General features: G+C 36.3%; 1 protein-coding gene across 2 annotated transcripts in view; it reads right to left on the bottom strand.

Moving 5' to 3' along the window:
• Cyfip (Cytoplasmic FMR1-interacting protein Sra-1) overlaps positions 1–24053 on the bottom strand; it is a 34035-nt gene that overhangs the window by 8734 nt on the left and 1248 nt on the right. For both annotated transcript variants that reach the window (XM_089713541.1, XM_089713540.1), the window contains exons 2-20: positions 23666–23802; positions 22514–22693; positions 21881–22062; positions 21210–21337; positions 20456–20553; positions 19767–19871; positions 19185–19270; positions 18373–18493; positions 15772–15963; positions 14759–14973; positions 14089–14219; positions 12858–13028; positions 12132–12214; positions 11359–11501; positions 10686–10859; positions 7762–7900; positions 6801–6887; positions 5478–5677; positions 5031–5164 (exon numbers count right to left, since the gene is read on the bottom strand). In XM_089713541.1, the coding sequence (XP_089569667.1) occupies positions 5031–5164; positions 5478–5677; positions 6801–6887; positions 7762–7900; positions 10686–10859; positions 11359–11501; positions 12132–12214; positions 12858–13028; positions 14089–14219; positions 14759–14973; positions 15772–15963; positions 18373–18493; positions 19185–19270; positions 19767–19871; positions 20456–20553; positions 21210–21337; positions 21881–22062; positions 22514–22693; positions 23666–23802 (2706 nt within the window). The remainder of the gene's footprint in view (positions 1–5030; positions 5165–5477; positions 5678–6800; positions 6888–7761; positions 7901–10685; positions 10860–11358; positions 11502–12131; positions 12215–12857; positions 13029–14088; positions 14220–14758; positions 14974–15771; positions 15964–18372; positions 18494–19184; positions 19271–19766; positions 19872–20455; positions 20554–21209; positions 21338–21880; positions 22063–22513; positions 22694–23665; positions 23803–24053) is intronic.

Below are 24053 nucleotides of genomic sequence, written 5' to 3'. Positions count from 1 at the left end.
CTCTGTACTAGATAAGGCAACTGTCCTTTGCTTTCGAGACTCATAACTTATTACACAACCTGATAATAGAAAACAATATCCTGTGTAAGACCTTCTATCAATGTTACAAGATGCCCAGTCAGCATCAACAAAACCAATTAAATCAGTTTCAGTTTTCTTAAAAATTAATCCAAAATGTTTAGTTTTTTGCAAATATCTTAATAATCTTTTCAAATGTTTCCAATGTGTTCCATTAAAACATGTGTTATATTGACTTAGAAAGCTAACACTATAAGAAATATCTGGCCTTGTTAGAACCGCAAGATACATCAGTGAACCAATAAGTTGTTGATAAGGATAAGAGTTATTACAACTGTCATTTACAGCTTTTTCTAATTTAAGATTCAATTCCATTGGAGTATCTGAAATTTTGCAATTAATCATATTAAATTTATTTAAAATATTATCAATAAATTGCTGTTGGTCCAAAGTTACACAATCTTTTTGAACTTTTACATTCATGCCTAGACAATTTTTTATTTGACCTAAATCTTTAATCTTGAAATCTGCTTCTAATACACTTCTTAACTTTTTGTAAGAATTTACACAGTTATAAAAAACAAAAAAATCATCAACAAATATAGCTACATAAATCTTTACATTATCATGACATTTAATAAATAAACAGGGTTCATATTTAGATTTCTTGAAACCTAACTTTAACAAACTAGATTCCACTTTCATGTACCAAGCTCTAGCCGACTGTTTAAGTCCATATATAGCCTTTTTTAATTTTAAAACTTTATTATCGCAATTTATGAAATTAGAATATTCTGGTATTTCCATAAATACACATTCATCAATATTACCATTTAAAAATGCTGTTGGTACATCCAAGTGATTCATTTTTAAATTTTGTTTAACACTTAAAGCAAAAAGTAGTCTTAAAGTAGAATAACGCAATACAGGTGAAAAAGTTTCATTATAATCCATACCTTTAATCTGGGAGAAGCCCTTAGCTACTAGTCGAGCTCTGTACCGCACTTTACCACTATTATCACATTTTTTCTTAAACACCCACTTACACTGCACTATTCTATCAGCTTCACTCCTGTCTACAAATGTCCATGCTTCATTGTCACTGAAAGCTTTCAATTCATCCATCATCGCTTGTCTCCACTGCTCCTGATCTGGTCCATTCATCGCAGATTCATAACTCAGTTCTTCATAAGTTTCCAGGTTTTCCAGAATACATAGATTGGTCATACCATATCTTTCTACTGGCTTTCTCTCACGTTTTCTAACTTGCTGTACCTGAACTTCTTCATCTATGACAGAGTCTTCATCGGCTACTGATTGATAAGAATCATCTTGGGATGTGGATGTATCATTAACATAAGTTGGATCATTAGGATTTGAGACTAGGCTATCTGATGAACATTTTTCTTCTTCTAAGTTTTCATTGTTCTCTAACTTTTCTTCACTATTATTTACTACTACCTGAGCTTTGTCTGATTCTGTCTTCTCCATGACTATGACATCTCTGCTCGTAGTGATCTTTCTAGTTTTTGGGTTATACAATCTGTATCCTTTAACATTATCTGGATATCCAACTAATATCAATTTATCAGCCCTTTTTATCCCATTTTTGTCTTTGTGCTTTGGGAACATGTGTCATTACCTTACTGCCAAAAATTCTAACATTGCTAAGGTCTGGTTTCTCACCTGTCCACCTCTCAAATGGGGTCATCATGCCTAAACTGGCGGCTGGTGTCCTATTCTTTAAGTATACTGCAGTATTAACTGCTTCACCCCAAAAACTTTTGTCAAGGTCAGCTTCAAACAACAAGCATCTTGCTCGTTCAACTATAGTTCTGTTGAACCTTTCTGAGAGTCCATTCTGCTCCGGAGTGTGAGGATTGGTCTTCTGATGAACTATACCGACTTGTTTCAAGTAATTCTCCATCTCATGTGAGCAAAATTCACCTCCATTGTCGGTTCTCAGCTTCTTTATCTTGTTTCCTGTTTGATTCTCAACTAAACCTCGAAATTCTTTGAAATGCTGAAACACCTGGTTCTTTTCCTTCAAGAAGTAGACAAAAGTCATTCTGCTGGCATCATCCACAAACAGAAGAAAATACTTTGAATTACCAATTGACTTGGTCTCCATCGGCCCGCACAAATCTGAGTGTACTACATCCAGTAGGTTTTCACTTCTATGGTTGGCTGATGGGAAGGGTAGACGTGACTGTTTCCCCTCACAGCACACTTCACAATTCTGTATCTGAATGTCAGCTTTCTCTTCAAAAGAAACACCTATCACAGCACCTTCATTCATTTTTTGTAAGGACTTACTGTTTACATGTCCTAACCTCTTATGCCAGGTTGACATTGCCGATAATGAATTCTCTAATTTTCTTGTGTTTAACTTGTACACGCCATTAATCAAATCTGCTATACCAATAAGCTTATTCACTTGATTGTATATTAAACAGACATCCTTTTTGAACACAACTCTATTGCCATTAACTATAAGTTGGCTTACTGACAATAAGTTTGTCGTGAGCTTTGGTATGTACAATACATTCTTCACAATCACATTGTACTGAGAATTGTTCACGCATGTCGTTATCTGTGTTTCACCAACACTTACTACAGGCACCGTCGTTTGATTTGCCACTACGATTTCTCTGTTATCGTGCACCGGTCGTGGTTGGAGTAAACATTTCTGATTCGACGTCATGTGCGCGCTTGCGCCCGAATCGACGTACCAGTCTTCTGTGCTATAACAACCGTTGAAAAACGCCGCACTAAAAGCATTTACTTGTTTATTTGCTTTTAATTCTGGACACTTGCTTTTGTAGTGACCTATTTTCTTGCAATTATAACACTTTATTTGTTTACTGCTGGTTGAAGCGTCATTGTATGACATTGACGTTGACGTTGATTTTTGCTTGCGGTTAGTGTTGCTACTTTTTCCCCGCTGATGTTTTGACAAAAAAGCAATATCCGCTCCAGTTGTACCAACCTCCGAACACATATCAAGTAATTTCGTTTTTATGACGTCAGCGCTAATGGCGATTCCGGAATGTTCTATAGCCATTATCATCGGTGAATATTTTTCTGGGAGTCCAGCCAAAAGTAGCGATCCAATCCACTCGTCTGTGATTTCGAAATCAGTCCCCTTCAATTTCTGTGCTGTATCCACCACTTGAGATACATACGATGTCATAGTTTCACAGTTATCCAGACGTATTGAAATTAATGTTCGAAGCAAACTTATTTTTCGTTGATATCCCGAGTCATCAAATAACTGTTTCAACTTTTTCCATACACCGCCCACTGTAGTCTCACTCTTGATATGCACATATAATGAACAGTCTATCGTCATCACAAGTTTCGCTTTGGCTTTCTTCATCTCATTTTTACTGATGGCCGCCGGCACGTTTTCAATGTCAATGCCTTCCAGCAACAGAAAATTACTTACTTATTAATGTGTTGCGCGGCAACGAAACCTAACCATAGAGAAGTATCAATAAATAACAAAAAAGATTATTAAACTAGCAGATAAGGTATAAAGTCATGTGTATTCCATTTTATGTAATGTCTGTAATTTGGTGTGTACAATAAAGTTCTCATTCATTCATCCATTCATTCATTCATTCATTCATAAAGAAGAATTTATTGCAAGAACTGGTCGATAAGATAATAAACGTGGAAAAGCAGACGAATTTTATGTGTTAACGAAAAATGTAAACAAGCTAGATATTAAGAACGTGTTCATAGAAGAATATTTTAGTTTAGTGTAATAAAGAAACCGGTTCAAAAAGTAATTCATACACATTTGGTTGATCTCCATAAAATTTCAAATTTGAAATATATCCAATGATGTTTATGTTAAAATATTGACAAAAATAGATAGAATTTTGATGAATTTCAGTAAGGCCTTTGATAACGTGTATCCCTTAAACTCTACTCAAAAAGATGAAAAGTTAGGAAGTTTAAAATTTGTATTCACTATTCATGAACTAAAGCATAAGTGGTTTGCAACACGTATGTGAAAATTAAACGAAAACAGATAATGATCGAATCCCTATATAACTCATTTTTTCATTATTATTTTTTAATGATTTCACATCTAATGTTGCTTTTTAAACGAAAATTTGTACAGAAATATTAAAAGTAGTACAAATTGATTTCTCCAAGAAGTCTTATAATGAATTTTGTAAAAAATTTAATACGTTTTAAAAAATATTTTTTTTTTTTTTTATAGTAATAGCCAGGCATTTGACTGCACCATTACCTGATGGTAAGTAGTGATGCAGTCTATGAAGGGGCATGCCTGCCTAGATAGAGCCTATTCACTCTTGCCTTGAATGAGTTTAAGTTGTATTTATCTGGGAAGACGGAAGCGGGTAGGGCGTTCCAATCCCTTGCAGTTAAGTTGATGAACGATTTCAGATAACGTTTTGTGCGGATAAATGGTACGTCAACTACGAAGGGATGGAAGCCTGCGGCACGTCTAGATGTTCGATGGTGAAACGGTGAAGATGGAATGAGAGCGTGAAGTTCAGCTGAACATTCACCAAAGTGCAAGCGGTAGAAAACTGAAAGACACGCAATCTTACGTCTGTGATCAAGACTAAGAAGTTTACTCTTGGTCAATTTCGAGTCAGCTATCAGCCTAACAGCACGTCTTTCCATCGAATCCAATGCTCCCAGATGCGTCTTCGCAGACCCAGCCCATAAATGGCTACAGTACTCCACACACGATCGAACTTGTGCTTGGTATAGTCTTAGAAGCTGTTCCGGTGTGAAATACTGCCTGACCTTAGATAAGATGCCGAGCTTTTTTGCGGCCAATCGAGCTTTGGATTCGATGAAAGTACCGAAGTTAAGATTCGATGACAGAGTTACACCTAACAGGTCGATATGGTCAGCTACTTTAATCTCTACATTCTGAAATGTAGGAGTTAACTCGAAGTTCGTCTTTTTCGCAGAAAATTTCTTCTTTTCGTCTTTTCTATTTCAAAAGAATATATAAGACTCACCATTATATTGTGCATATTGTGCCGAATACGCCAAGCTCAGCTGTTTAGAACCCCACAACATAGCATGGCCATATTGTTGTGGCTTCTCTCTTTGTACTCCTGGCGCGAATTGAATGCCGCGACATTTTACGAAACTAAAAGAGATATAAAGTATTGTATTAAAAGTAAAAGATAATAATGAAGGAGATGGAAATGACATTGAGGAAGCGTTAGTACATGTGATATAAAAGGTAGTTAAAAAGGTACATCTAATAACAGCAGTTTTTTTGGAAATTTCAGTTTAAATGACAACAGACAACTTACTCGTACACTGCTAATAGAAGAAATAAAGAGTGAAGGAATAAGAAATATTAATGAATGGGGGAAATAGGGAAAAAATGAATGAATGAATGAATTTAATATAAATATTTAAATATCTTACTGTAGAGAAATAAACAAAAAACTCACCGATCAGTAGCGGCATTATAACAATAATTGGGCAGAAAATCATAATTTAACTCCCAGAACACGTGTAGTGTGATTCTACCGTACGGCGCCAGAACGCCGTGATCCGACTCGCGTAATATCGCGTCGAACTCGTCGAGCGTGAGATAGCGACTGAGCAGCTTGTGACAGAGACGGTTCACGGCTATCAGGCCTTCTAGCTCCTAGAAATGATGAAAAAAATACTTTTTTGTAACAAAACTATGAGGGAGAGAGAGACAGACATAGAAATATGCACACGGCTTACAACTATAGCAAAAAGTGTCGTTACATATTTCGAACTTCGTTCCAAAACTAATCCGGACGACACTAGCTTTCAAATAACAAAAGAATCATCAAAATCGGTGTACCCAGATGAAAGTTCTGAGGTAACAAACCCAAACAAAAAATCCAGTCGAAACGAGATCAATACATATTGTAACCAAAATCAAATTAAACGCGTAATAACACTGTCTACCTGTCTATTACGCATTAATACGTCACAAGTTTTGCTAGATTTTGTCAAAAACATTAGGTCTTCTAGATTCTGGTTTCAAATTTTTTATTAATGTTATCGATGTCGAAGTCTGTTTGTCTGTACGCTTTCACACTGTACGAATTTATATGAATATTGGATCAGTATATTTTGTCACCAAAGTCAAATGAAAACACTAAAATAGGGTAAATATGATCGTATCGGCTAGAACGCCGTGATCCGACTCGCGTAATATCGCGTCGAACTCGTCGAGCGTGAGATAGCGACTGAGCAGCTTGTGACAGAGACGGTTTACGGATATTAGACCTTCTAGAAATTGATGAGTCGTATTTGTAAGTGATAGTGTGTCTGTCTCGCCTTCAAGGTTAAACCATAGCACCGATTTCGATTAAATCTGGAATAATTACTGTGTAATCAATAAAAAATACGTGTGGCACTCGGGGACTGCCGCGGTAAAGCTATTGCATGCTATGCCTTCAAGCCACACCTCTGCGCCCGTTGGAGTGGGGAGCGTGAGGTTTTTTCGTTACGGAATTTCTCGATTCGGTCCCCGCGCTCAATGCCTATGCAATAGCTTAAAAATGGGATCTGCTAAACTTGTAATGTACTTTATGCTGTGTCTCTAGAAAACGCTATGCTAAATGTAAAATTCTAATACTTGACAAAGATGAGCATGATGCAATAATTATGACGATGACCGGTGGTAAATGGTAAAACTATATTATGATGATTCAATAGTGCTTCTAGAAGAAGTCTAATTGAATAAATAAATGTTTGAGTTTGTGTTTGATGATAAATGAGTGGACACTTACCACTACACCAGTAATATCTCCCGCTTCAAACTTAGCGACTGCTGCGTCGAGCGCTCGATGCATATCCGCGTTGATTCTTTGTGCTACCTGTTAATGTAGAAAATCGATTTAAGAGATAGATCAACATATGGCATTGGTAATTATTCTTGTGTGTGTGTTATATTTGTAGAAGTGTGTGTGTTATGTTTGTTGCCTATTGTGTTTGTGTGTGCTATTTCTACGTATGTGTCTGCATCTACATACCCAACTCTATGTGGTCCAATTCAATATTATGTTTTATGTCTGCTCTTTTTCTTTCGTTGGATTTTTTTTTAATTTATGCGTTTATTTGTACGATTTCATAAATTTGTGTTATTCTATCAACCCCTCGATGACTACACTCTACATTTCAAAGTAAGTATATCTATTTATTTATCACTGTCCCGTACGGTGGAGATATTATCCCTATTGATAACTTTAGTTTTGTTTCGACGTGTGTGTGTGTTTGTTACTATTTCTATCACTGTTATGGCGTATTGTGTGTGTGTATGTTTGTCACTATTCCCGTCTCTTTTACGGTGTATTATGCGTCTGTCTGTTTGTGCACTCACTGTGTATGGCACTGTATGGCATTTATGAAATAGGGTTCAGTGTGTATGTGTGTATATGTTTGCTATTTCTGTCTATTATGACATATTGTGTGTGTCTCTGTTACGGCGTATTGTATGTCTCTCTATCTGACATATTGTGTGTGTCTCTGTTACGGCGTATTGAATGTCTGTCTATCTAACATATTGTGTGTGTATATTTGTTATTTCTGTCTCGTTTTGTGTGTCTGTCTGTCTGTCTGTACACACTCACCAGCGCGCACAGATCCACGTGCCGGCCGAGCAGTGCCACGTGGCGCTGCCGCAGCAGTGACGCGTACCGCCCGGCGCCACAGCCGGTGTGTGTGTCTGTCTGTCTGTCTGTACACACTCACCAGCGCGCACAGATCCACGTGCCGGCCGAGCAGTGCCACGTGGCGCTGCCGCAGCAGTGACGCGTACCGCCCGGCGCCACAGCCGGTGCTAGCTCCGCGAGCCGCGCATTCAGCACGGTAGCGTTTATCGAGCAGCATGCTATTGGATAAAAAAATAACAATTTTAATAAATCTATACTAATACTGGCGGTCCGCCCCGGCTTCGCCCGTGGTACCTACATGTTTAAACTATCCTATCTCTCAAGTTGGATCGAATTGCACATGGTGTGCGAATTTTATTATAATCGGTTAAGTGGTTTAGGAGTCCATTGAGGACAAACATTGTGACACGAGATTTATATATGTTGTATGGTTTCACAAAGGGGCGCTCTACCACTGATGCCGGAGTAGCTCTTTTGTCACATATATACAAAGCATGGGAAAATTCAAAGAATGCTTTGGGGATATTCTGCGACCTTTCTAAGGCTTTCGACTGTGTAGAACATTCCACTCTATTACGGAAACTAAATTTTTATGGTATCAAAGGTTTAGCTCAGGATCTCATAGCTTCATATCTTCAGAACAGGGTACAAACCGTTGTCGTTAATGGAGAGAAATCTCGCGGTGCGCCGATTAACATAGGTGTTCCGCAGGGATCTATCTTAGGACCGTTTTTGTTCTTAGTGTATATTAATGACCTACCTTATTATTTGCAGGATATGTGTGAAATAGTACTGTTTGCAGATGACACCTCATTAATTTTTAATGTGGATAGACATGACACAAATGTTGACGAAGTAAACTCTGCTCTTTTACGCATATCCAATTGGTTTAATGCTAATAATTTACTATTAAATACAAAAAAACCAAAATTGTGTAGAATTTATCCTCCCAAATGTAAAAAAGGTGAAAAGGAATATTATTTTAAACGGGGAGGTATTATACCCTGTGGAATCGACTGTTTTTCTTGGTTTGACATTAGATGAGAAGCTTCAATGGGGGGCCCATGTTACCACCACCGCTGCTAAGCTCAGCTCAGCTGCATATGCAGTTAGAAGAATAAGGCATCTCACCGATGAAGAAACGGCTAGATTGGTTTACTTTAGCTACTTTCATAGCATAATGTCCTATGGAATTCTGCTATGGGGCAGGGCTGCAGATATAGAAACTATATTTATATTACAGAAAAGAGCCATACGCTCTGTATATAATTTGATAAGAGATCTCTTTAAGAATACTGGTATCCTTACTGTACCGTCGCAGTATATATTTAATAATATTTTATATGTACATAATAACGCTTACTTACACACAAAAGTAGGAGATAGACATTGTTATGACACAAGAAACAGAAATAAAATTGAAATGCCATTTTTCCGGCTAGCTAAAGTTAAAAATTCATTTATGGGCCAAGGTATACGCTTTTACAACAGAATTCCTCATAATATTAAAGAGTTTAGTTGTTCTAAATTTAAATCTTATATAAAAAATGTACTTGTCAAGAGAGCCTATTACAGTATTAAGGAATATATGGAAGATAAAAACCCATGGAGGGTTGTCGCGTGAAAACCACAGGACAGTTCTTTGGCATATTATGATAATATATTATGATATTACTTAGGTAATTTGTAAAATTGTAAATCTGACATGATTAAAAAGAGCAACTATGGAGTTTCTTGCCGATTCTTCTCCGTAGATACTGCTTTCCGAATCGGTGGTAAATGTTAAAAATATGTACTTAATGACGTTTCAAAAGTGCTTCTAGAAGAAGTCTAATTGAATAAATAAATGTTTGAGTTTGAGTTTGAGTTTATATATTAAGATTATAAAGCTGAAGAATTTGTTTTAACGCGCTAATCTCGGGAACTGCTGGTCCGATTTGAAAAATTCTTCGGTGTTAGATAGCCCATTTATCGAGGAAGGCTATATATCATCAAGCTAATACTAACAGGAGCGGAGCAATGCGGGTAAAACCGCGGGGAACAGCTAGTTTTAAATAAAATAAAACTTTATTGACAAATAAATCCATAGGCTCCTGAATCAGTAAAATATTGTGTCTCAGGAGCCAGTGGCTTATCCCATTAATTTTTTAACAGTAGGTATACTGTATACGTTATACAAAAGAAACTGAATGAATGTTTAGATTTTAATAAAGTTATTTTAGAAATCAGAAGTCTAAAGTTCAGGATAGGCGTGAATTAACAAGTCAAAATCTTAGGATAAGCGAGAATTAAGACCGATGTAAAGTAAGTTTAGAAATCACAAGTCAAAAGCTTAGCATAGCATACTGCAGCTAGTATCATTAAATGCGAAAATAAATTTGTCTATTTACATTTATCTAAGAGACATACAATTAAATTATGTTTTTTGCATGTATTTTAGTAATGGTTGGTAAAAATTCTTTCACCGTTGGATATGTACGTGCTATAGGCTATATATGTACCACGGACAAAGCCGGGGACTACAACTAGTATTTAACACTCACCTAGCGGCCAATTGCTTATAATGCGAGTACACCAACTCAGACAGTTTATACACAAACTGATCGAAGCACAAATTGACTTCGGCTTCTACTTCAGAATAATTTACTAAAATTATAAAAGCGAAAGTAAATCCATCTACCTGTCCCTTCATCACTCCTAAGCAACTGAACCGATTACGATGAAATTTGCTACATATATAGTTTGTTAGATAGGGAGGATAGTTTTGGTCCTCGAAATTCAACGGTAAAAGGAACTAAGCGGGTTTTTTTTCTATATCGATTCTCATACCTACCTAATAGACACAAAGTTTCATGAGAATCGGTCCAGACGGTACTGACTAGTATTGTAACTAACATTGTGACACGACAATTTTATATACTAGTTTATATATAGATAAAAATGAATGTTGTTAAGCGTAAAACTCGAGAACGGCTCGACCGTTTCCTATGAATTTACACTTACCTAGCGGCCAATTGCTTATAATGCGAGTAGACCAACTCGGACAGTTTGTACACAAACTGATCGAAGCACAGATTAACTTCGGCTTCAACTTCGTCGTACAGGAATTGTTTCTTGAACACTGTAAGCGCGTACTGGGCGGAATCGTTGTATAAATCTAGCGGGTATAGGACGTATCTGTAAGAAATATACACAAATTAATACCAAAATAGAAAAAAAAATGTGTGCGTGTACTAGTGTCTAGTGTACACACGTAAGAAGTGAAACTTCTTTATGACCTTATTTTTCAAAAAATAATTCACTATATGCAACTTTACAGAAATACGCCGAATCACGCGTGGTAGGGATAAGAAAAAGATGGCGCGTAGCGAAAAAATGTCACGCGTAACGATAAAATGTTACACTAAATTTTTTTCCAACCCAGATAAAGAAGTTTCACTTCAAAAAATCACTCATGAAATTATTGTATCGTGGTATTTTTATGTAGTGTCACAGATCTTTGATAAGTGTACAAAATTTGAATTAAATCTGTCCAATTAATTTAGCTATCCCATCACACCTAACACCAATCCCATCATATCCCACACCGATCCCATCACACTACAACCAACCCCATCACACAAAAAACAATCCCATCATATTTTTTTGTTTTTGATGGGATTCGAACCCCACTCACTCCATCATGGCCGGCTCCTTGCTCCTCAGTATATGATCGGTTAGTATCCACGGCATCGACATCTCTATGGGGAATTGTATTCGCTTCTCCATTGTTATAAGATCGTTGCACTCTTCGTTGTGCTGATGGCGTACTGTGCATTTCTGTGAAAGGGTACTCAAACTCAAGTTAAACTCAAACTATATTTAACGAAATTACTACACTTAAATGGAATCTAAAAGTGAATCTCAAAATTATATAATACTAGAGGTCCGCCCCGGCTTCGCCCGTGGTACATAGTTCGCAATAAAAGGTAGCCTATGTCCTTTCTCGGGTATCAAAATATCTCTATACCAAATTTCATGCAAATTGGTTCAGTAGTTTAGGCGTGATTGAGTAACAGACAGACAGACAGAGTTACTTTCGCATTTATAATATTAGTATGGACTAGGTTTACGCCTGCGGCTTCGCCCGCGCAGTTAAAGAAAAACCCGCATAGTTCCGGAAAATGTTAAATTAAATGTTAAATTTTCTATGTTATTTTCAATCTCAAATGACTTTTATCCCATAAATAATATCTTCTTCTTCTTATCTTTCTTCTTTCTTATATATAAAAATGAATCGCAAAATGTGTTGGTAAGCGCATAACTCGAGAACGGCTGAACCGATTTCGATAATTCTTTTTTTATTATATTCCTTGAAGTACGAGGATGGTTTTTATGTAGAGAAAACGTAAACATGTACCACGGGCGAAGCCAGGGCGGACTGCTAGTAAATAATAAATATAAACTCACATTAACTTTCCTTCCCATAGTCATTTCCAAGTAGAATTCACGATACCACAGTTGAGAAAGATCACAGCATTTTGACAAGGAGTCTGGAAAAAATTCATTCATTTTTGTTATATTTCCTCTGATTGTTGGGTTGCCTGTTAGAGATTGCTACCTAGCGATAAGGCCGCCCTTTGCTGTTTCTGTAGTCTTGTCTTGTTATATGTATTTATGTATTTTCATTCATTCATTCATTTTATCATTAAAATCAATGTGGTCATAAAGTTAGATGATGACCGTGCTTATAATAATAAAAACAACCAAACAAAGTGTTATTTTATTTTTACCAAAAATTTAGCTCGAACAAATCCATGTAATGTAACCATAGAAATCTAAATAACAAGACACTAGAAGTCGTAAGCACGCGTGACCTTGTCGCCACTCAGGTGACTTCCAAGCCACCAGTGCGTTCGTCGCTGTTCAGTTGCTCTCGAGACGTGCGTGTGTAAACATAGTGTGTTTCAGCATTTTCCGTTGCGGAAATTCTACCATAAGTTGAAATTATACTAGTAAAGGAATAACATTTCATCGGTAAATATTTTATTTTTAAAAATATTGCCGTAATGTTTATTTTTAATTATTAAATGTAATTTTAAAGGAAATCTGTTTTTATTTTGGGGCCTCACTGTGAACTTCTGCGAACTTCATAATTCGTTACAAGGATTATGACAACAATAAACAAACACTAACCAGCCAAATTAAGCAAATACGTCCAATAAAAACTCTGCCTATGGAACGTCTCAATCTGTTGCAGTACAGTTGCGTCCAGGTCTTTGCGTAGGGTCCTTCGCCCCCCGGACTTGTCCGAGATTAGGGCTTCGAGCTGTGTTCGCACCATGTATAGTTGGGTGGTTGATGGGCCTGTAAAAAAAAGTTATTTAAGGGGAGACTCCCTAAATTTTATGTGAATTTGCATTAATATTCTGAAATAGTCACACATACAATCAAAATGGAACTTTATTGGGTCTTTTTCTTTCCATGTACAAGACAGTTACGTAATTGTAACATTTTCGCTCGATTCATTTTTTATTCGAAAATTATGCCTTTTTAAGGATTATTACATTTTTTTAAAGATTTACTTGGACTTTATGTCGCACTACCTACACAACTACCTACTTCAATTAGGTAGCTGTGTAGAATCGCAGTACATTCTTATTACATTCAAACTAATATTTAACCCGACCTCGCGTATATTTCTTACAATAATAATTATTGTAATAACACCTTTTTTTGTAACTACATTCTTTCAAATAAATGTAATTTGAATTTGAATTTGAATGACACTTTTTTGAAGTGAAACTTCTTTATCGGGGTTGGACAAAAATTTAGTGTAACATCTTTGCGTTACGCCGTACGCGTGACATTTTTGCGTTACGCCATACTCGTGACATTTTTAAGGTCATAAAGAAGTTTCACTTCTTATGTGTGTACTCTAGTACACGCATACATTTTTTTTAAATGGAGAATGTAACAAACCTTGTAAACTTAGATTTATATATATGTACTAGCGGTCCGCCCCGGCTTCGCCCGTGGTACCTACATGTTTAAACTATCCTATCTCTCAAGTTGGATCTAACTGCACATGGTGTGCGAATTTTATTATAATCGGTTAAGTGGTTTAGGAGTCCATTGAGGACAAACATTGTGACACGAGATTTATATATATTAAGGTACTAGGTTTCCGCCCGCGGCTTCGCCCGCGCAGTCAAAGAAAAACCCGCATAGTTCCCGTTCCCGTGGGATTTCCGGGATTGCGTCATTTTCCCGGGATAAAAAGTAGCCTATGTCCTTTCTCGGGTATCAAAATATCTCCATACCAAATTTCATGAAAATTGGTTCAGTAGTTTAGGCTTGATTGAGTAACAGACAGACAGACAGAGTTACTTTCGCATTTATAATATTAGTATGGATTAACACTTACCAACATTCCGCCTAGGCACTTTGATAGTAAAACTAGCGTCAGCATCTTTCTTTCCCCGCAGCGCCGGGTCTTGTTGCGGTTCGCAGCCACGTGCCCAATCACCGCATGTTTCACGAACCGATACTATAATACTGAAAAATATTAAGTAGATATAGATTATTCGGATTTCTGGAAGAATGTATTGTAATGATGGAAATTCAAAGGTATTAAGAACAAAATACATTAAAAAGAGTTCTTATGGCGATTTGTTTATAGCTTTTTTAATAAATGCGCACACGGACACCATAATGAAATAATGAAATAAAATGAAATGAAATAAATTTATTTGTCCATTATATGATTTACAATTAATGTACGACAGTGGGTCCCAAACTAAGTGAAATACTTGTGTCTTGCTACAAATAAATTTGTGAATTATTGTAGACTTAATTTAAAACGCCATTTATAATGTGTCTATAAACGAGCTATTTGTCTGCGAATTCATTTAAAAAAGAACAAACACATGAACCTATATTATTTTTTTTATTTGTTGTTATTTCGATCGATTTGTAAGTCTGGATATAGTTAGGAACCAACTGAGTGATAAAGACTTCTTTTTACCGTTGCGTTTCACCTTTGGAAAGTTCTTTTATACGTCAATTTTACTTTCTACCTCCCTTCCCCTACTTACCTCCTAATCAAATCCTTCTTATTCTTAATAGCCTTTCTCAGCGGTTCCCTTAACATTAATTGCACGAAATCCTGTAACTCCGCATATATAGCCCTCCTTGCCGCGTCCGCGAAAACTGTCTCCATTCGAGCCACTAACACTTGTAACCCTTTAATCATTGCTATCACTTCGATTGTGGCGAATTTCTCTTCAGAACTATAGTTGTAACGAGTCGCCTGGAGAAAAATAATTTTTTATTTTGAATTTCAGTAGCATAATTTTGAATAGTTTCATCACAAATTCTATTAAAATCGAATTATTTAAATTTTGAAGTTTTAGCATCCATCGTCCCCACATCCATCCTCCCCTCCCATCCTCCCCACAGCCATCCTCCATATACCCATCCTCCCCACATCCATCCTCTTCCCACCCATCCACCCATCTCCCCACCCATCCTCCCATCTCCCCACCCATCCTCCTCTCTCCCCACACATCCTCCCCTCTACCTATCCCCTCTACCCACCCATCCTCCCCTCTACCCATCCTCCTCTCTACCCACCCATTCTCCCCTCTACCCACTCACCCTCCTCAGCGTAAGGCAGACACCTCGGGTTGGTAGCATGATCTGTAGGATGCAATAACTTCCAAGAACAAAGTTCAGTTCTGAACACCAAGATGAGAGGAGTTGTAAGCCGCGTAAGCAGAGATCGGCTACTGCACGGTTTTCTGTGTCCGAACCTGCTTCTTTGAATGTTGTTGTCCCACCCATCCTCCCCTCTCCCAACCCATCCTCCCCACATCCATCTTCCTCACATCCATCCTCACCCCACCCATCCTCCCCTCTCCCCAACCATCCTCCTCTCTCCCCACCCATCTCCCCTCTACCCACCCATCCTCCCCTCACCCAAACCACCCTCTCCCCACCCATCCTCCTTCTCCCCATCCATCATCCCTACCCACCCTCCCCACACCCATCCCACCCTCTCCCCACCCATCCTCATTCTCCCCACCCATCCTCCCCTCTACCCACTCACCCTCTCATACTCTTCAGCGTCAGGCGGACACCTCGGGTTGGTAGCGTGATCTGTAGGATGCAATAGCTTCCAAGAACAAAGTTCAGTTAATACTGAACACCAAGATGAGAGGAGTTGTAAGCCGCGTAAGCACAGATCGGCTACTGCACGGTTTTCCGTGTCCGAGCCTGCTTCTTTGAATGTTGTTGTCACCTGGGGGAGAAAAATATATAATTAACTAGCGGCCCGCCCCGGCTTCGCCCGTGGTACCTACATGTTTAAACTATCCTATCTCTCAAGTTGGATCGAACTGCACATGGTGTGCGAATTTTATTATAATCGGTTAAGTGGTTTAGGAGTCCATTGAGGACAAACATTGTGACACGAGATTTATACATATACAGGGTGTACCAAAAAGTAGTGATGAACGGAAGCTGAGAGGTAGAGGACCTAGAGGGCTATCCGAATCACCCCCATGTATGTTATGCGATTTTTCGTATTTTCGGAGTTATTACGTTTTTTTCAATTTTTCACCTATCGCCGAGTACGATGATATTTTCACTCATGCTGACGTCAATGATTGCGGAAGATGCTTGATTTTTTTTTGTGTGCTAAGCTGAAAGATAGGCCAATTTAATATGGTAACATTTACTATCGTTAGATCTTTGAATGGAATAAAAAAAAGAATTAAATGGCAAGAAAGATAAAATTACCCAGTATGTTCACCACTTCAAGGGCCCGTAAAAAAATAAAATCACATAAAAAAAGTATTCCGTTTGACTTTTAAAAACTTGCTCTATCTATCAGATAGCTACCCTAAAAATTTCATTTAATTATTGAGAAGGCTTCAATCGAAAAATTTAAATCTAAATGTGGTAAGTGAAAAAATTGAATTAACATGATGATCATTAAAACCAATAAATAGGTGTTTAATTACCAGAAATTTTTAAAATAACCCCGCTGTTGCTCAATGCAAGTGCGACATCACCGTAAAAAGTTGTCTTTTAAATGTCTGAATACCCTTTTATCATTTTTAATGGTTACTTCTGCTACTATGAATTTCCGGGTTATTTCGTCCAAATTGTGGCAGTCTCTCGTCTTTGTAGTATCCCCACGGAAAAAAATCAATAGGGTTTAGGTCGAGGGACCGTGGAGGCCAGGCTTTAAGGCAGGCATCACCGGCGCATGCGCAGGCTGCAACGACCAATCCATCTTTCAGGGTATCTTTGCCCTTTAGCCTGGCCTGCACGGTCCCCGGACATAAACCCTATTGATTTTTTTCCGTGGGGATACTACAAAGACGAGAGACTGCCACAATTTGGACGAAATAACCCGGAAATTCATAGTAGCAGAAGAAACCATTAAAAATGATAAAAGGGTATTCAGACATTTAAAAGACAACTTTTTACGGTGATGTCGCACTTGCATTGAGCAACAGCGGGGTTATTTTAAAAATTTCTGGTAATTAAACACCTATTTATTGGTTTTAATGATCATCATGTTAATTCAATTTTTGCACTTACCACATTTAGATTTAAATTTTTCGATTGAAGCCTTCTCAATAATTAAATGAAATTTTCAGGGTAGCTATCTGATAGATAGAGCAAGTTTTTAAAAGTCAAACGGAAAACTTTTTTTATGTGATTTTATTTTTTTACGGGCCCTTGAAGTGGTGAACATACTGGGTAATTTTATCTTTCTTGCCATTTAATTCTTTTTTTTATTCCATTCAAAGATCTAACGTTAGTAAATGTTACCATACTGAATTGGCCTATCTTTCAGCTTAGCACACAAAAAAAAATCAACAATCTTCCGCAATCATTGACGTCAGCATGAGTGAAAATATCATCGTACTCGGCGATAGGTGAAAAATTGAAAAAAAACGTCATAACTCCGAAAATACGAAAAATCGCATAACATACATGGGGGTGATTCGGATAGCCCTCTAGGTCCTCTACCTCTCAGCTTCCGTTCATCACTACTTTTTGGTACACCCTGTATATTAAGATATAGCTGAATAAAAAAAGAGCGTATGTGCCGAGCACACGTGTCAGAAGCGAAAGGTCTTTGCACTTTCATTCTGTATGTTTGTATGTAACCAACAACTCGATTTAAACGGAGAGATTTAATTCAAAGTTTGTACACTTGCTTTCCTCGATAAATGGGCTAACATTGAAAGAATTTTTCAATCAATCAAATTTGACAAGTAGTTTCTGAGGTTAGCGCATATTCAAACAAACAAACAAACTCTTCAGCTTTAATATTAGTATAGATTGGTTAAAATACATTATACAATAAAGTTTTAACTTTTAATCTAATCAAAGCGTGTTTTTTAGTATTTTTAAGTATATTTATTTTTTCATAGATTAAACCAACATAGGTGAACATAGATTTCGGGATAAAAACTGTCAATGTCATCTATATATTAATCCAAGTTACCCTCTAAGCGTGCCAAATTTCATGAAAATCGGTTCAGCAGTTATTAAAAGTGTAACAAACAATCAAACATACAATCTTTCGCATTTATAAATTAAGTAAGATTTTAAGGTTACAAACGGACACTCCAATGACCATTGATGCTACTATAACTATATACAAAAACAATATACGAATAATACACACCTCATTACTATATCTGGCCAATTCGGATATATAATTCTGGTGTTCTTCACGTATTTGAGGCAAGTGGACCATCAGGTCGGCTTGGGGAGAAGGTGGGTTCGGACTTGATGATAGCGGCCACCTGGTGAAGAATTGAAAAAAATATTAAAAACAGTCAGCAACTCAAACTCAACTCAAAATTTATCTATACTATCTATACTTCTATACTATAATATTATAAAGAGGAAAGGTTTGTAATTTATGTATGTATGTATGGTTTTCACGCATAAATTACTGGACCGATTTCAAAAATTCTTTCATCATCAGAAAGCTGCATCTTTACTGAGCAACATAGGCTAGGTTTTATTCCAGAAATCCCACGGGAACGGGAACTATGCGGGTTTGAAAATGCGGGCGAGGCCGCGGGCGGAAAGCTAGTCTATACTAATATTATAAAGCTGAAGAGTTTGTTTGAACGCGCTAATCTCGGGAACTTATGGTCTGATTTGAAAAATTCTTTCGGTTTAGATAGCCCAATTATCGAGGAAGGCTATCCATACTAATATTATAAATGCGAAAGTAACTCTGTCTGTCTGTCTGTTACTCAATCATCAACTACTGAACCAATTTGCATGAAATTTGGTATAGAGATATTTTGATACCCGAGAAAGGACATAGGCTACTTTTTACCCCGGGACATAGGATAGGTTTTATCCCAGAAATCCCACGGGAACGGGAACTATGCGGGTTTTTCTTTGACTGCGCGGGCGATGCCGCGGGTGGAAAGCTAGTATTAATTAATATAAATACAGATACAGGTACAGATAACTTACTTGCTTGGATCGTAATGTTTCGATCTCTTTATATAATTGAATGGTGCTATTTGCATATCTCCGAATAGTGGTACCACTTCGAGATTCTGAAAAATAATTATTTATTTATTTTATTTTTTCTTAATTCTAATATTATTTACTAGATATGCCGGCGACGTCGTTCACGTGTGCGTACATTAAAATTGAAATTAATTTTATTTAGGGCCGATTTTTCAATGCTTGGATAAAACTTATCCGTCCAATAAAATATTACACGATAATATTAAAATGTCACGTAAACTGTCAAATACAGGCAATTAGAATACGTTTTTAAAATGGTAGTTTTAACATTATTCGACGAATAAGTTTTAACCAAGGATTGAAAAATCAGCCCTTATATGTATAGATTTAAAAATAATCTATACTAATATTATACGATATATATATCGAGAACGCCTGAACCGATTTAGTAATAATTCTTTTTTTGTAATATTCCTTGAAATACGAGGATGGTTCTTATGGAGAGAAAACTTAAACATGTACCACGGTCGCAGCCGGGGCGGACCGCTAGTTTCAAATAAAAATTATTAACTTAATAATTACCTTAAATATTCTATCAATCCGGTCCAACTTAATCTTTTTCTTTTGATCCAATCTGTTGATATTGCAAGCGTCTGAGTCCATTAGAAATAGACCGAAGCCCATTACCTGAAAAAGTATAACGGTCAAGCGTGTGCCGACATACATAGGAATAATTTTTTTTAAGCTATTGCATAGCTTCTATCGCGCGCCTTGAGCGCGGGGACCGAATCGAGAAATTCCGTAACGAAAAAACCTCACGCTCCCCTCTCCGACGGGCTCGGAGGTGTGGCTTGAAGGCATAGCATGCAATAGCTTTACCGCGGCAGTCCCCGAGTGACACACGTCTTTTTTTTTAATTTACAGGAACTTTTTAATGGATTCTAATTTAGTGTTTTAATGATTTCATACATATATAATACATTAAGTATAATAATTATTTGAGAAATTATGCTAATTACAATTAATATAGATGATTTTAAATAAAAGATGAATTTAATTAATAAAAAATAAAAAATCTTTATTCCACACAATATTCAACACATTTTAAAATACTTAGCTATAATATTATGTAAACAATGTACAGAAGGCCTTATCGCTAACAACGATCTCTACCAGGCAACTTTTAAGTGCTGAAGCTAAAGTAACGAAAATAATGGTATTTTTCACATCAAATTTTTTAAATCTACTTATAATTAATAAAAGTACTATACCTTAACAAGCATATGTTTTTCAGACGGCGTCAGATACATTTTTGTTTCATACATATGCACGCATATATTCACAACGTCAGCCAAAAGATCTTCATATCCTGTAATAAGATAATTTAGTTTAGAAATCTATAAATAACAAAAAAACGTGTATAGCACACGTGTCAGAAGTGAAACTTCATTGGCACGTTTCAAAGATACTAAAATCGTCGCCTTACTCCATGACGTGACGGCATTGCCCTGACGCGACCTTGAAATTTTACTCTCAACGCGCATAAAGAAGTTTCACTTCAAAAACCAAAAAACTTAATTTAAGCTTAAGTTTGTCAGATTATTGTATTGTCACCGATCCTTGATAAGTGTACAAAGAATTGAATTAAATCTGTCCGTTTAAAGTCAACATCGAGTCTAGAGGAGTCGGTTACATACAAACATACAGGTGAAGATAATAATAAATAAATAGTTCAGGACAATTTTCACACACGGCACGATCTGATCCCATACTAAGCTTTCGCTTGTGTTATGGAAACCAGATGGCTGATAAACATACATATATAATTTTAAATAAATACTTATATAGATAATTAACAACCAGACACAGAGCAAACATCCATGTTCATCACACAAATATTTGCCCCGGGTGGGAATCGAACCCACGACCTCTGGCTTGGAAGGCAGGGCCACTACCAAGCAAGCCAACCGGCCAGTCAATAATGAAAGCGTGTTAAAAAGATAGTTTAAAAGAAAGATAACTCACCGTTAATCTTTTCGAGGGCGTCCTTAACTGTGTCCCTGATTTTATTCTGTGTAGCGAGGAACATAGATAGATTCTGCGATTCTTGTAAGCTTTGACTGTCGGACATTACTTTTAGAAATTGTGCCGCTCTGTGGAAAAATCATTAATAAATAAGTGGGTAAATATCAGTTTTAGATTTTTTTTATTTCAAGCACAAGCATAGGTATTACAAAACAACGTTTAGTTTTAAGTGTTGCAAATAATAGCAGATTCACACATTGAGAATAATCCTACTCATATTATAAATGCGAAAGTTTGTGGGGATGGATGTATGTGTAAGTGTAGGTATGTATCTTTGTTACTTTATTACGCAAATAGTACTGAACCGATTACAATGAAATTTAACACACATATAGAGGTATGTGGATTAACACATAGGACAGATTTTATCCCTAAAATCCCACGGAAACGGGAACTATGCGGGTTTTTCTTTAAAAACGCGGGCAAAGTAAATAAAAAATGCTGGAAGTTTAACAAATATTACAAATAAAAAAGGGGCAAAAATAAAAAACTAATACAGCAAATATGACAATACTTTCTTTCATCAGACATAATTGTGTCTGTTAAAAAAAAAATCGATAAGAATCTGTTACACAAAACATACAGGTGAAGCTAATAGCTTAAAGACTCACCGTCTATACGTAGAATAATCATTTTTAACCGAGCTTTTCATGTTCTTCAGTTCGTCCAAAACAGCGAACATATTCACAAACTTGCCTAACGTTAATAGATAAGCTTCCGATACGAAATCTCTTCGTTTCTCTGCATGACACAACCTACGGACTTCACCGCAGAATCGTTCTATTGCTTTACGCTGAAAACAAATAATTTTATAAATATTTTGATTTAAATACATGATGAAAACTGGCTATCAACTCAAACATTTATTTCTAGACCTTGTATAGAAGTCATGAAATTAAATTATATATAATGTAATATTATGTATGTTATTTTATGAAAAATAATATCTAAACATGATTTACTTTATCATGTTTAGATATGGTGTGTGTTCAAATCCCGCTTTTTAAATCAATTTTTATCATTTAACATTTGAATGCTATACCCATAAGCTAAAAATGAATTATTTTCAACTGACTTACTATTGACTGGATGAACCGAAACCAGATATAAAAAAAGAATCATCAAAATTATTCTTTTTTTTTAATCGAAAGCCTTCCTTAGACACATAAATATCGTATAGTTCTAACAATTTTGAATATGTTTAAGATTTTTGATAAAAATGAAAATTATATATATAAAAATACCTGAAAATACATAAACTGCAGCAGTTTATCGACCTCGGGGGCCAACACTTGCACGGTCCTCTCGTATATATGCACTCTGTCCGGTTGTTCGTTTGAACGAGGTTGTGGTATCGCTCGACTGCAGCAACGCCATGTGTATAGCATTACGGCATGCGCGTTACCTTCTTCGAGGAGTTCATTCTGAAATATAAAAATACATATGAGATTTTGTTTAATAAAGGAAAAGACTCGGAATGATTCGAACCCACTACTTTCGCCTCACCGCAGCCACGCTTGTCTGTCCTGAAGTCTGTATGTATGTATTCTTAGATCTTCAAAGTTATGCAACAGATTTTGATTTTTTTTTTTATATAGATGCAGTGGTTCAAGAGGAAGGTTTTAGTATAAAATTTGTTAGGTTTTAGACAGTGTTTGGAAAGTTAATACAGTAGAACTCCAATTATCCGAATTTATGGGGACCCATTCGGATAATCAAATATTCGGATAATCGGATTTTAAAAAGAAATTGCCATTGGAGAGAATAAAAGTTACGTTTTGATATTGCACTATTTTTTTATTGAATTAAATGAAAGAAACATGAAATTTTCACATGTTTAAATATTTTTGCAATCATTTTTCTTATTTCCTCTAGTGACAACGCATCTTTATCATCATCATCCTCTCCATATTCTTGTTAGGGGAAGAATAATAGCGCACTTAGACTTTTTTTGGACAATTTTTTGTGATTCGGATAGTCGGAGTTTTGATAATTGGAGTTCTACTGTATTACTATATATACTATACATAATTTAGTATAAACTTCTCTCTACATCTATTACTAGTTACTACTATATTTGTAGGAACGGCTGAACAGATTTTTTTAAGATATTTGGTTCGATGAATTTGTACCTGTTTGAATAAATTGATAAAAACTACCTGGCAAACCGGATATCAATTATTTTGTTACGTAAATATTTTCGTAAAATAAATTATTAAAAAAAATGTAACAAACTCAAGCTCAAACTCTTTATTTATTTATTCAATTAGACTTCTTCTAGAAGCACTTTTGAATTGTCATTTAATATTTTAACATTTACCTTATATGATTACTCACTAATTAATAAACCATTACTTAATTATAATAACTTAAATTCTACCTTAGTAAATACTCACCAAGTTGGCATGTATAGTAGCTTCTTCAATATATTTAGCGATGCCAGTGACAAAGCCATTTCGATCTTCGAAATTTGTGTCAAAGTTTGCTTGATAGAGGATGGAGCAAGGGGCTGCTTCGATGCAGGGCTGCTCATCTGAAATTTGTGTTTTTATATATGTATTATATTTGAGATTTATTTATTGATTACTAGCAAACCAGGCGAACTCCGTTTCGCCACCAGAGTCACCTTTTCTTTGCTGTAAACCTCACGGAGCCCGAGACCTTTCCAACAAATGCAAAACCGTGGAAATCGGTTCATGCATTCTGGAGTTATAGCGTCAGGAAGGAAAACCCGACATTGAAATTGATAATATATAAAATTCGATTTTTTATTGATTTGGCTCA

Source organism: Colias philodice, chromosome 31 (genome assembly GCF_061535455.1).
Source record: "Colias philodice isolate Cphi_HAF_F1 chromosome 31, ilColPhil1 Martin Lab GWU primary, whole genome shotgun sequence".
NCBI classification, from domain to species: domain Eukaryota; kingdom Metazoa; phylum Arthropoda; class Insecta; order Lepidoptera; family Pieridae; genus Colias; species Colias philodice.
The sequence above is the reverse complement of the archived record's forward strand: the minus strand, read 5'-3'. Positions and strand labels throughout refer to the sequence as shown.